Source organism: Entelurus aequoreus, linkage group LG22, assembly GCF_033978785.1.
Source record: "Entelurus aequoreus isolate RoL-2023_Sb linkage group LG22, RoL_Eaeq_v1.1, whole genome shotgun sequence".
Taxonomy (NCBI): domain Eukaryota; kingdom Metazoa; phylum Chordata; class Actinopteri; order Syngnathiformes; family Syngnathidae; genus Entelurus; species Entelurus aequoreus.
The window spans coordinates 21,836,193-21,850,373 of NC_084752.1; the positions used below are offsets into that span (position 1 = coordinate 21,836,193).

Genomic DNA, 14,181 nt, shown 5'->3' on the forward strand with positions numbered 1-14,181 from the left:
TTGGCCTGTACTGTATATACTCTTAAGAGTGTATGTATGGGGCGGATACAGACTATCATTTTTTTAAAAGATCGGGCCAAAGTTTTTATTGGGCACCGTACTTGTTTTTACCATGTTTTTAAATTGTTTTTATTGAGACAGCTGGGATAGGCTCCAGCACCCCACGCGACTCCGAATGGGACAATCGGTAGAAAATGGATGGATGGATGGATGGCATTTAATTATTATTTTTTTTTACCTATTGCATGTTTTTATGTTTATGTTGTAAGAATTTGTACTTTTAACTATGGAGTGTGACTGCTACTGTTTTTTTTGTTGTTATGTGTATTTATGAAACCTGTTTGTGCTGCCATCTTGGCCAAGTCGCTTTTGTAAAAAAAAAAAAAAATAAATAAATAAATAAAAAAATCTGAATGAGATTTTACCTGGTTAAATAAAGAAAAATGAAAATGAGGTGGGGGCAGAGGGGGTTGCAACCAATAGAAATACGACAAAAACAAAGGCTGAGCGCCTTCTTCTATAATAGACCAATAGGTGCTAATATTTCATTCTCATGAATCATACAGAAAGCAATGATGTCTTTATCACGTAACTAAAATGCCAAATTAGGTTTTGTAGCCAACAGCTGTTCATGTAAAAAAGTTGAACAAATTAAAAAATGCATGAAACTCTCATGCACAGTTACGTTATGAATTAATGAGTACTTCTCCTGCTGGAGGAATATCTACACAGTGAAATTGTTTCAAAATTAGGCTATGAATATGTATGCTCCTGATTCAGTGTTTGATCTTAACAATGTAGAATGTCAATAAAGAGTTTGAACTTTTTTTCTGTAGTAAAAATCTTTATTAAAAACAACTTTTTACCAAGTATGAATATTTCAGTGTAATTCAAAGCATCACAGAAAGGGAACTTTAAAAATTAAGTCTCAACTATCTTAATTGAAAACGTACTGATAGTAAACTGCAGTACAGCAGATGAAATTTCAAACATCAGAATTAAGTGTTTGATCTACAAACCCCGTTTCCATGTGAGTTGGGAAATTGTGTTAGATGTAAATATAAACGGAATACAATGATTTGCAAATCCTTTTCAACCCATATTCAATTGAATGCACTACAAAGACAACATATTTGATGTTCAAACTCATAAACTTTTTTTTTTTTTTGCAAATAATAATCAACTTAGAATTTCATGGCTGCAACACATGCCAAAGTAGTTGGGAAAGGGCATGTTCACCACTGTGTTACATGGCCTTTCCTTTTAACAACACTCAGTAAACGTTTGGGAACTGAGGAGACACATTTTTTAAGCTTCTCAGGTGGAATTCTTTCCCATTCTTGCTTGCTGTACAGCTTAAGTTGTTCAACAGTCCGGGGGTCTCCGTTGTGGTATTTTAGGCTTCATAATGCACCACACATTTTCAATGGGAGACAGGTCTGGACTACAGGCAGGCCAGTCTAGTACCCGCACTCTTTTACTATGAAGCCACGTTGATGCGACACGTGGCTTGGCATTGTCTTGCTGGAATAAGCAGGGGCGTCCATGGTAACGTTGCTTGGATGGCAACATATGTTTCTCCAAAACCTGTATGTACCTTTCAGCATTAATGGCGCCTTCACAGATGTGTAAGTTTCCCATGTCTTGGGCACTAATACACCCCCATACCATCACAGATGCTGGCTTTTCAACCTTGCGCCTATAACAATCCGGATGGTTCTTTTCCTCTTTGGTCCGGAGGACACATTGCCACAGTTTCCAAAAACAATTAGAAATGTGGACTCGTCAGACCACAGAACACTTTTCCACTTTGTATCAGTCCATTTAGATGAGCTCAGGCCCAGCGAAGCCGACGGCGTTTCTGGGTGTTGTTGATAAACGGTTTTCGCCTTGCATAGGAGAGTTTTAACTTGCACTTACAGATGTAGCGACCAACTGTAGTTACTGACAGTGGGTTTCTGAAGTGTTCCTGAGCCCATGTGGTGATATCCTTTACACACTGATGTCGCTTGTTGATGCAGTACAGCCTGAGGGATCGAAGGTCACGGGCTTAGCTGCTTACGTGCAGTGATTTCTCCAGATTCTCTGAACCCTTTGATGATATTACGGAGCGTAGATGGTGAAATCCCAAATTCCTTGCAATAGCTGGTTGATAAAGGTTTTTCTTAAACTGTTCAACAATTTGCTCACGCATTTGTTGACAAAGTGTTCACCATCGCCCCATCCTTGTTTGTGAATGACTGAGCATTTCATGGAATCTACTTTTATACCCAATCATGGCACCCACCTGTTCCCAATTTGCCTGTTCACCTGTGGGTTGTTCCAAATAAGTGTTTGATGAGCATTCCTCAACTTTATCAGTATTTATTGCCACCTTTCCCAACTTCTTTGTCACGTGTTGCTGGCATCAAATTCTAAAGTTAATGATTATTTGCAAAAAAAAAAAATGTTTATCAGTTTGAACATCAAATATGTTGTCTTTGTAGCATATTCAGCTGAATATGGGTTGGAAATGATTTGCAAATCATTGTATTCCGTTTATATTTACATCTAACACAATTTCCCAACTCATATGGAAACAGGGTTTGTAGTATAACAATATACTGAAGCACATCTTCAGGTGTAAGTTTTACTGGATTCAGCTACATGTACTGGAGTAAAATACTGGAGTAAAATACATAGGCTGATTATTTGAACAAAACATCTCACATAGATTAACTACATAAAAAATGATGATCTGCATCACTGGACAATGCTGGATAAAGACATCACTGGGTATAACGGTAGATTTTCCCACTTTGTGGGGAACATATTCTTAACCTGAGGCTGAAACTGTGACAATTAATCTTTTCACATTCACGTCGGGTTGTGTTTCCTTGGTTGGTGTTTATTTCCTGTCAGCGCTCTTATTTTGGTTCCATTTCCTGCTTGGCTGCCTGAGTGCTGTTTCCCCTCACCTGCTGCTGATTGGCAGCCTGGCCACACCAGTTGTCAATCAGCTGGCTGCTATTTATGCCTGCCTCGCCCTCCAGTCAGGGCTTGATTATTGTTTGCTGTCTCCTGTTATCCTGTCTCTTGTTATACTATTAAAGTCATGTTTTCCTGCGCCACGCCTGCCATCTTTGCATCTTGGGGTTCACCCCCAACAGATTATGACACTTCCATCAAAATATACACAAAGTCCGTGGGAGTCTCTCACCTGCAGTCATCATTTCTCACATCCTGTTACTACACTATACAAATGCACAATCTCATCATTCTGGATCAAATATATTATATTATATATTATATGGATCATTCTAGACACAATATCACAACGCCGACGCCTGCCAGAGTGCTTCTTTGATGTGCTAAAAATTGGTTCTGTTCACTTTTCTACAGTATGTCGCCCAGAAAAAGGTGCACATGTGTGGTGCATATTACACAACTTAACAAAACAGCACAGGTTGGACCATTGCAGCATATGATATCATGAATGTGGAGGGAAATATTTATTTCCCTCCACATTCAATTGCATCCAAATATTTACGTATATTTGGATGTAATGGTTGGTTCATATATCATTAAGTAAGACTATGTATTATGTTGAAGGGGGCGGGAAAATATAAGATTTTTCTTCATCCTGCTCCTTCTCAGGCATTTGTGTGTAACGGTGTGACTGAATAATTGTGGTATAATTGTCTATCAAAGATCCTCATCAATGAAGGAGATAAATAAAAATGAATGAAAAAAAAAAAATGAGTGTCTCCATGGTGACAGCCGATGGTGCATGCAAAAACCTAATTTAAAGGGGAACTGCACTTTTGGGGGAATTTTGTGTATCATTTACAATCCTTATGTAAGACAAGAACACATATGTTTTTCTTTGTTTTCAATGCATTTTAAATATTAAATAAATGTCATCAAAAGTCCGCTTACGATGGAGCCTACGGGAGTCGCTTTATTCTGCCTACAAAACGTTCTAAAAACACATCAAAACTCCTCAATCAAGGTTTTGTATACACACTGTAAGTATATATGTACATTTATAATAACATTTACTATTTACGTAATTTGGTCATTTTAAGCATTTGACCGTGCATAAATTTAAAAAACGCAACACGACAGTCGCTTTTTTTTTTTCACCGATTACTACTCACAGCAAATTTTATGAGCGCAACATAATAAAACATCACTTACTGTACAATGTCTGCTGTCATTAGGATGCAGACTGATAGAATGTTCTTATATTCCCAGGCTGCCATTTGGTGTCGGGGTGCCGTGGTGATGATGCAGTACACCGTGATGGCCAACAACTATTGGCTGCTGGTGGAGGGCATCTACCTGCACAGCCTGCTCGTCATCACCGTGTTTAGTGAGAAGAAGTACTTCTACATTTACCTGGCCATTGGGTGGGGTAAGGTTTCATATCTGCCAATATCATTTACATGATCCTTGATTCCATCAGTGATTTATTGATGACAGTGTCTTTTACTGTGCATTCATTGTGCTCACATCTACTCAAATATGTCAATGTTTACCTTTTTGATATTATTTGTCCACACTGTGTGAACTGAAGTCTGAAACCTTCCTCCTTTATTCTCAGGTGCGCCCCTTATCTTCGTTTCACCATGGATCACAGTGAAGTACCTCTATGAAAATGAAGAGTGAGTCTTTTTTAATGCAATTGTCATCTTTTTTGTCCATAACCTGAAGTGAGCCACTCACATTAAGACATGGGGAATGTGTGTGTGTGTGTGTGTGTGTGTGTGTGTGTGTGTGTGTGTGTGTGTGTGTGTGTGTGTGTGTGTGTGTGTGTGTGTGTGTGTGTGTGTGTGTGTGTGTGTGTGTGTGTGTGTGTGTGTGTGTGTGTGTGTGTGTGTGTGTGTGTGTGTGTGTGTGTGTGTGTGTAGGTGCTGGGAGAGAAATATTAACATGGGATACTGGTGGATCATTCGTTCGCCAATACTGGTTGCTTACCTCGTAAGTCTTTCCTATTTTTCTGTTTTGTGTGTGCATGTGTGTGTGTGTGTGTGTTGGTTGGTGCATACAGTATCTCACAGTAGAAACACAGTACAATATATATATGTATTCTCAAGGTACAACACCATAAAGCTTGACTTGGACATTAGAGAAGTCAGGCTACAGCATGTATAGCAGTATAAGTTTATTATCAACTGAAAATGACATAGCCCATTCTTCCATCCATCTTCTTCCGCTTATCCAAAGTCGGGTCGCAGGGGCAGCAGCCTAAGCAGAGAAGCCCAGACTTCCCTCTCCCCTCTCCCGGGGGATCGCGGGGCATTCCCAGGCCAGCTGGGAGACATAGTCTCTGCACCATGTCCTGGGTCTTCCCTGTGGTCTCCTACCACAGAGAAGCGTTCAGGGGGCATTCTGAGCAGATGCCCGAACCACCTCATCTGGCTCCTCTTGACGTGGAGGAGCAGCGGCTTTACTCTGAGTTCCTCCCGGATGACAGAGCTTCTCACCCTATCTCTAAGGGAGAGCCCCGCCACCCGACGGTGAAAACTCATTTCTGCCGCTTGTACCCGTGATTTTGTCCTTTCGGTCATAACCCAAAGCTCATGACCATAGGTGAGGATGGGAACGTAGATCGACCAGTAAATTGAGAGCTTTGCTTTTTGGCTTAGCTCCTTCTTCACCTTGATGAACCGATAAAGGGTCCGCATCACTGCAGACGCTGCAACGATCCGCCTGTCGATCTCACGATCCACTCTTCCCTCACTTGTGAACAAGATCCCGAGGTGCTTGAACTCCTCCACTTGGGAAAGGATCTCCTCCCCAACCCGGAGATGGCACTCAACCTTTTCCGGGCGAGAACCATGGACTCGGACTTGGAAATGCTGATTTTCATCCCAGTTACTTCACACTCACCTGCGAACCGATCCAGTGAGAGCTGAAGATTCTGGTCATATGGGGCCAGCAGGACCACATCATCCGCAAAAAGCAGAGACCTAATCCTGCAGCCACCAAACTGGATCCCCTCAACGGTCTGACTGCGCCTATAAATTCTGTCCACAAAAGTTATAAACAGAATCAGTGACAAAGTGGAGCCCTGGCAGGGTCCAACCCTCACTGGAAACAGGTCAGACAATCTGGTTTAAAGATTCTGTAACATCTCGAAGATGCTTAATTTAAGAATTGCAAGTTGAATAATGCATGTTTTAAAAATAAAATACCTATTTCTATCTTAAAAGTTTTACTAATTTCTAGATTTATTTTATTTATTCATGATGTCTTATCAAGTACAAATAACTGTCCATACAGATAGTAATTTCACTAGTTTTTAAAACATTTTTCCTAAAATCTAGTCATTTTATCTTATATTTTGACAGTTCTTTTTTTTTTTGCAGTGAACTACAAATGCCCACATAAGTACGTCCATCAATCTGTGATGTCACAAATGGTGCACTGTTAGAAAAAGACTCCAACACACAGTGTTCAGAGGCATCCAAGGTAGACTAAATGCATGAACCTTATGATTTGACACATTGGCATTTCTTAACACGACTATTCAATATTGTAACAACATTTATAAGTCAAAAAAGAGGAAGGTACCCTCTGAAGAAAACATTGTTTCCAACATGTATTCAGGTTTTATAAAGCAAAGGATGATGGCTCTCTTGAGAAAGTGGCAGTTTTATAACATATGAGCACAAACTCTCCCAAGATGTTCCTTTGCTGAGAAAGCTGAAGGCGATGCAATGACCAAGTATCTTTCTCGACTTCAAACACAACTAGGAAAGGTGGATGAGTGCAAGGTGGAGGAGTGGCATCACCTCTATAGCAATGTAACCTTGAGAAGACAAAATATGATGGTTGCCAAAATGTCAGGGATGTATTCACTTTTGATGCTGGATGTGGATGGAGTAGATAGAATAGAATAGATGAGTAGATAGAGAAAGAATAGGCCTGGCGGATGGATGAATGGATAAAACACTTTAGTTTCCAAAGAGAAAATGTTATCACAAATGGTCATCAACAACAATCAAACCACTCATACATAGATGCAACACATGAATATTACAGTATTCTCACATGTGATGTATGTTAGTGTGTGTGTTGCTATGTATGCGTCCTTCATGGCAATTATTGTTATAGTTGTATGAAATAAGATTGTATATGGAATAACAATATTGTATGCATCTGACAGATGAATATAAATGTACACTTTAGACGAATGGAAAGCTAATATTTGTATCAATGGATGTGCTCTGCCATCACGTTGGGTTCTGCACTGGATCTCCTTGTGTTTGTTTTTGCATGTGTGTGTGTGTCTGTCTGTGTGTGTTGCTTGTGTGTGTGCACGCGCGTGTGTGTGTCCTTGTATTTCTACCCTTCTTGAGACATCAACAAGGAAAAGTACCTTCCATATGAGGACCGGTGACATAAATCATGGTCCCAATACTGAAAACCATTGCATCTAATAGAGAATGTCTCATTTGCATCCCTGGTGGGGAAATCTATCCAAATTAGGGCGGTCCCAAAAAGGATGGATTTTTCAAATTGACTGTGTGTCGGTTTTAAAAGTGCTCCCCCTCTGGTCAACGTATGAAATAACAAGTGTGTGTAAAAATGTAAAGTGCTCCCCCTCTGGCCAACATATTTAATAACAAGTGTGTGTAAGAAATTGAAATGTGCCCCCTTTGGCCAAAATTAATATTAATATATAAAATTAAATAAATATGTATATAGAGACATACTGTAATAACTTGAAGTAAATAATGAAAATTAAAAACCAATTACAAACAAAAAAATAAAAAAGATAAAAAATAACTAAAATCAGACTTTTTCTCACAATGTGTTGACCTTTTTCTTATAAAATTGGGAACAATTTCTCATATTATTTCTGTTTCTGTAATACTGCAATATTTTCTCATAAAATTATTACTTTTTTATGTAAAATTACTACTTTTTTATGTTAAATTATTACTTTTTTATGCAAATTGGTGACATTTGTCATATAACATTCTGACTTTGATCACAATATTGCCAATTGTTTTGTTGTTCTTGTAAAATAGTAAAAAATTTTGAGTAAACTTATGACTTTTGTCATCATTTTGCCATATAAAATTCCGATTATTATAATAATATTGCCAATTTTTTTAACGTTTTCTTAAAAAATTGTGACTTTTGTTGGGTAAAATTACGACTCTTTTCATAAAATTGCCAAAATGTTAAGTTTTTCTTGTAAAATTGCGCCTGTTGTAGTAAAATTCTAACTTTTATCATAATATTGCACAAATGTTCAGTTTTTCTTGTAAAATTTTGACTTGCGTTGAGTAAAATTACGACTTTTATTATAAAAATGGCAAAATTCTAAGTTTTACTTGTGAAATTGTGACCTTTTTCTTGTAAAATTCCAACTAATTTTTCACAATAAGTTTTTTATATTTGCATAGTATGTAAATATTATTAATGTTGTAAGTACAAATCTTTATATATCTAGTAAGGGAGGTCCTAATAAGGGAGGCATTTTTCAGAGGTCTCAAGAAGGTAACAAATACAAAATGTGTGTGTATGTGTGTGTGTGGGTGTGTGTGTGTATGTGTTTGTGTGCGAGTGCGTGTGCGAGTGCGAGTGCGTGTGCGTGTGCGTGTGTGTGTGTGTGTGCTCTACGATCATGTCTGTCCGGCTCAAGTCAAGCAGGAAGGACTCAAGTGTTGGAAGTCCTGTAACCCAATTAAAGTCATATTTCTGTCCCCTCTCATTACAGATCAATTTTTTCATTTTCATTCGAATCATCAAAATCCTGATGTCTAAACTGAGAGCTCACCAGATGAGATACACGGACTACAAGTTCAGGTCAGAAACCAGTTTCAAACCACTTATATTCAGTTTGTATCCCGCATGCAAATACTTTATATGCATATATACTGGATACACAAGTTTTTACCAAAACTTTTATTATAAGTACCAGTGGTGCCTTGACATATAACATGTTCTGTGACAAAGCTCTCATATCCCATATACATTTTCCACCTTGAAATTAATTGAAATCCAATTAATCCATGCCCCAGTGGTTCACAAAGTTTTTATCCAAGTACAACCTCAGAAAAAATCTGGCTGACCAAGTACCCCATAATGACCAACATTAAAATACGGTAGCATAGTATGCCTTAGTATTCACTAAAAACAAGGCAGCGGTTTTATTTAACAAGTATTTTTTTACTATTTTGGTCACTGGAACATTACACACAGTTTGAACAGTGACACTGTGTTTGAATAAAGGAAAATAAAACACACATTTTAATTAAGTGATCCTTTGGCATATGACTTAATGGAGCCCGCATTTAAAAATCACTGTTGTAGATAACAAATATAGATAGATAGTTGTTTATTGAGTATGTCATAGTCAGCTCCACATCACACATGTAGTACATCATATACATACATATCTCCATTGAACAGACTTGTGCTCAATGGCAATATTATTATTTCACAAAAAAATAAAATAAAATTAAGCATATCTCAAAAGGGTAATGGGAAGAAATATAAACTTTTTGAATCCCCCCCTTTTTTAGACAGTTACTTTAACTAATATCCAGTTTCCTCTGAACCGCATTTTATCACATTCATCTGGATCCACATAACTTAATTTACCCAGAACTATGTGCTTGTTATTCTCAATATAACATCATCAGGAAGTCATATAAGTCATTCATACTTACATTCAAAATAAGTCTAGACTTCACTATACCGAACCAAAATATTAGATTTGTACAATTTCTTAAAATGCACAAAGTTTGAACAGTGTTTGACTGTTTCCCACCTAGGCCTTCAGTGATCTCTGACTTCAAAGATTACCTTTCAAAATACCATAATTGATGTCACCACATGACCATTGCTGGAGAAATACTATACAGGAACACATGTACGCCCTACTCCAAATTGAACCACATCAACAGTGTACAAAACGGGTTATTTTCTGGCGCATTTAAAAATACATTAAAACATACACTACCGTTCAAAAGTTTGGGGTCACCCAAACAATTTTGTGGAATAGCCTTCATTTCTAAGAACAAGAATAGACTGTCGAGTTTCAGATGAAAGTTCTCTTTTTCTGGCCAATTTGAGCATTTAATTGACCCCACAAATGTGATGCTCCAGAAACTCAATCTGCTCAAAGGAAGGTCAGTTTTGTAGCTTCTGTAACGAGCTAAACTGTTTTCAGATGTGTGAACATGATTGCACAAGGGTTTTTCTAATCATCAATTAGCCTTCTGAGCCAATGAGCAAACACATTGTACCATTAGAACACTGGAGGGATAGTTGCTGGAAATGGGCCTCTATACACCTATGTAGATATTGCATCAAAAACCAGACATTTTCAGCTAGAATAGTCATTTACCACATTAGCAATGTATAGAGTGTATTTCTTTAAAGTTAAGACTAGTTTAAAGTTATCTTCATTGAAAAGTACAGTGCTTTTCCTTCAAAAATAAGGACATTTCAATGTGACCCCAAACTTTTGAACGGTAGTGTATACCGTACATTTCTCTGCTTGGCTTATGCAACTTCCGATCAATAACGTTTGATTCAAAGTACACACTTCTCAAATATATAATAACTGCCCTGACCACATGATGGCGACAAATACACATGTAACAATGTTAATTAAATGACAAGCATGACACACTATAAAACAAGAGTTTACAACTTCTAGTTTTAATAGAACAGCTACTGTCAACAACTTGTGATCTGATTGGCTATCTCTATGTGTTCTCAAATTCACTTGCTCCCGGTAAATATCCAATCACAGGACAACGTCACGTTCAACGTGAAGCCATCTAGAAGGCCTTAGTGACAACAACTCGTGATCTGATTAGCTATCGCAACTGTCTATCAACTGTATGTCCCCGTTCACTTACAGTGCACGGACGCCTGCATTGTTGATTCTGAAGGCGTCTGGCAGATTTGGTACAGCATGGCAACATAAGATAGCTGAATTCTGATTGGATACAAACTAAAACTAAAAACAACATTACTGGAAGGAGCATAATATGACATGAAGAGAATATAAATGATAATAAATGATAAATGGGTTATACTTGTATAGCGCTTTTCTACCTTCAAGGTACTCAAAGTGCTTTGACAGTATTTCCACATTCACCCATTCACACACCCATTCACACACTGATGGCGGGAGCTGCCATGCAAGGCGCTAACCAGCAGCCATCAGGAGCAAGGGTGAAGTGTCTTGCCCAAGGACACAACGGACGTGACTAGGATGGTAGAAGGTGGGGATTGAACCCCAGTAACCAGCAACCCTCCGATTGCTGGCACGGCCACTCTACCAACTTCGCCAGATATTTAGGGAAAGTAAAAAAAAAAAGATATTTTATCTTTAATTACGAGAATGATTTCTGGATATGTTAGCCAGCAGAGAAGGCCTTGCTGGCCCTGACAGCACACCACTGGTGTACAATAAAATAGTATATACTACACACAACTACAGTAGTAATGTAATAAGAATGTACAACTTTTACCTTGGAGAGCGGCTTTCTACGGTATCTTCTGAGCTGATTGTCCGTCAAACACGCCATCAGCAGCTTCTCCATATTTTTTGCGAATTAATGTCCGCCATTTAAAAAATTATTTCAGTGCCCTTGGTTGGCATTATAATAGCTTCTGCTTCAGTATGGCACAGATGCATATGCAAAAGTGCAATATATGTATCTGTACAGTAATCTATTTATTTATATCTGCACCTTATTGCTATTTTATCATGCACTACCATGAGAGAATGGAACGCAATTTCGTTCTTAACTGTACTGTAACGTTCAAATTTGAATGACAATAAAAAGAAAGTATAAGTCTAAGTTTAAGTGTAAGACTAGCACTGCTACGGCCGTACTGCTTCACCAAATCGACTTCATGCACACCTCTCTCATATTATTTACTTATATATTTTTTAATTCAATGAATTTCATCCACCTCTTTTTCTCAGCACTGTCCTTTAACACTTACTTTCTTCAGGCCGGATGTTGAACGAACAAAGTTATATGTCTTGCTACAGCGCTAACAAGTAAAAAAAGCCTTTTTATAGATTTTTATAGATATGCATGCTGGTTCTAGCTATTGGGCTGTTTCTAGTTTTATATTTTATTTATTTTTATTATCTTTTATTATTATTATTATTATTATTATTACTATTTTCTTTTTCTTTTTTTTAACACTGTAGCACTTTGAGGTTGTTTGCTCAACGTAAAGTGCTTTTTACAAATAAAATCTATTATTATTATTATTATTATTAACATGGTCTAACCAGGTTCACTGTGGCACACCCTATGCCAAGTGGTGGTGTGGAGGTGTCTGAAGCTGGCTCAGAACTCCAATTTTTGCTTGCATTTTCAGGCAAAAAATAGCGGAGGGACGGTGTTGTGGGGTGACGTGCTCCCATTTGAAATTCATGCAACCTAAGCATCTGCGCATGCTTATGAAGCAATGTAATGCGGATATCTATTTGCACATTACTTCTTCACGTGCCACTTTTTTGTATTTTGTCATTTTATAAACAGTAGATATTACATGCTACAAATGACCGCATTTTTGATTTATTAGATTTCTTTTTTTTTTTGCCGGGAAACCAAAAGCACTCCCAGCAGGCCTTGCGGCGTTCGATTTTCGACATCTTCACATTAAACTATTTCACTTAATGGTAACACTTTAGTATGGGGAACATATTCACCATTAATTAGTTGCTTATTAACATGCAAATTAGTAACATATTGGCTCTTAATTAGTCATTATTAAGTACTTATTAATGCCTTATTCTGCATGGCCTTATTATACAACCAGTAAGCCATTAACTAAGAGTCTTCCCTCAATAACCTCAGAATTATTGCTTATCAGTAGAGATGTCGATAAATGCTTTAAAATGTAATATCGGAAATTATCGGTATCGTTTTTTTTATTATCGGTATGGTTTTATTTATTTATTTATTTTTATTAAATCAACATAAAAAACACAAGATACATTTACAATTAGTGCACAAACCCCAAAAATTCACACTTATTCACACAAAAGGGTTGTTTCTTTCTGTTATTAATATTCTGGTCCCTACATTATATATCAATATATATCAATACAGTCTGCAAGGGATACAGTCTGTAAGCACACATGATTGTGTGTGCTGCTGGTCCACTAATAGTACTAACCTTTAACAGTTAATTTGACTCATTTTCATTAATTACTAGTTTCTATGTAACTGTTTTTATATTGTTTTTAATTTATTTATCTTATTTTATTAATTTAAAAAAAAAAAAGAACCTTATCTTCACCATACCTAGTTGTCCAAATTAGGCATAATAATGTGTTAATTCCACGACTGTATATATCGGTATCGGTTGATATCGGTATCGGTAATTAAGAGTTGGACAATATCAGAATATCGGATATCGGCAAAAAGCCATTATCGGACATCCCTATTTATCAGTAACCCTAACCCTAACCCTAACCCCAACCCCAATCCTAACCCTAACCCCAACCCTACCCCTAACCCTAACCCTTATATGTTCCCCTAGTGTCCAAATAACTCTAAGTTGAGTCTTTGTTACTTAGAATATGTTCCCCATACTAAAGTGTTACCCACTTAATATATCGACATTTGATTGTTTGTAGTGTGAAACATGTAAATTAAATGACAAAATACAAAAAAAAACAGCGTCATTTAGTTTAACGATTGTAGTCAAGTCAAAGAATCCTTCAAAGAACATTTATATTCCCGCATTCCTTGGATTCATACACATGCGCAGATGCAGGGGTTGCATGAATTCCAATGTGAACCACGTCTCGCCAGAACAACTCAAACCCGGGTGCGGCCCTGGTAAACCAAGGTACCACTGCACTACTACTAATGACCTAGTCCACCCTGATATTCATGTTTGTGTTTTGCTCCAGATTAGCAAAGTCGACCCTCACTCTCATCCCTCTGCTGGGGATTCACGCCATTCTCTTCACTTTTGTCATTGACGAGTCCGTCCCAAAAGGTTCAATGCTGCGCCTGATCCGACTTTTCTGTGACCTCCTGTTCAACTCCTTTCAGGTCAGCAGTCAACCGCACACATGATCTTTGTTTATCGGGCCTGCATTACATACATAAAAAAATGCAGAACCATAATCCAGTCCATAAGAACTTGGAAATCATACACTGCAACAGATTTGGAGTAGAATAACAC

At 37.6% G+C, this 14,181-nt stretch overlaps 1 protein-coding gene across 2 annotated transcripts in view; it reads left to right on the plus strand.

Moving 5' to 3' along the window:
• gcgrb (glucagon receptor b) overlaps nt 1–14,181 on the plus strand; it is a 167,811-nt gene that overhangs the window by 135,079 nt on the left and 18,551 nt on the right. For both annotated transcript variants that reach the window (XM_062032469.1, XM_062032470.1), the window contains exons 8-12: nt 4,237–4,396; nt 4,586–4,646; nt 4,893–4,962; nt 8,717–8,805; nt 13,904–14,048. In XM_062032469.1, the coding sequence (XP_061888453.1) occupies nt 4,237–4,396; nt 4,586–4,646; nt 4,893–4,962; nt 8,717–8,805; nt 13,904–14,048 (525 nt within the window). The remainder of the gene's footprint in view (nt 1–4,236; nt 4,397–4,585; nt 4,647–4,892; nt 4,963–8,716; nt 8,806–13,903; nt 14,049–14,181) is intronic.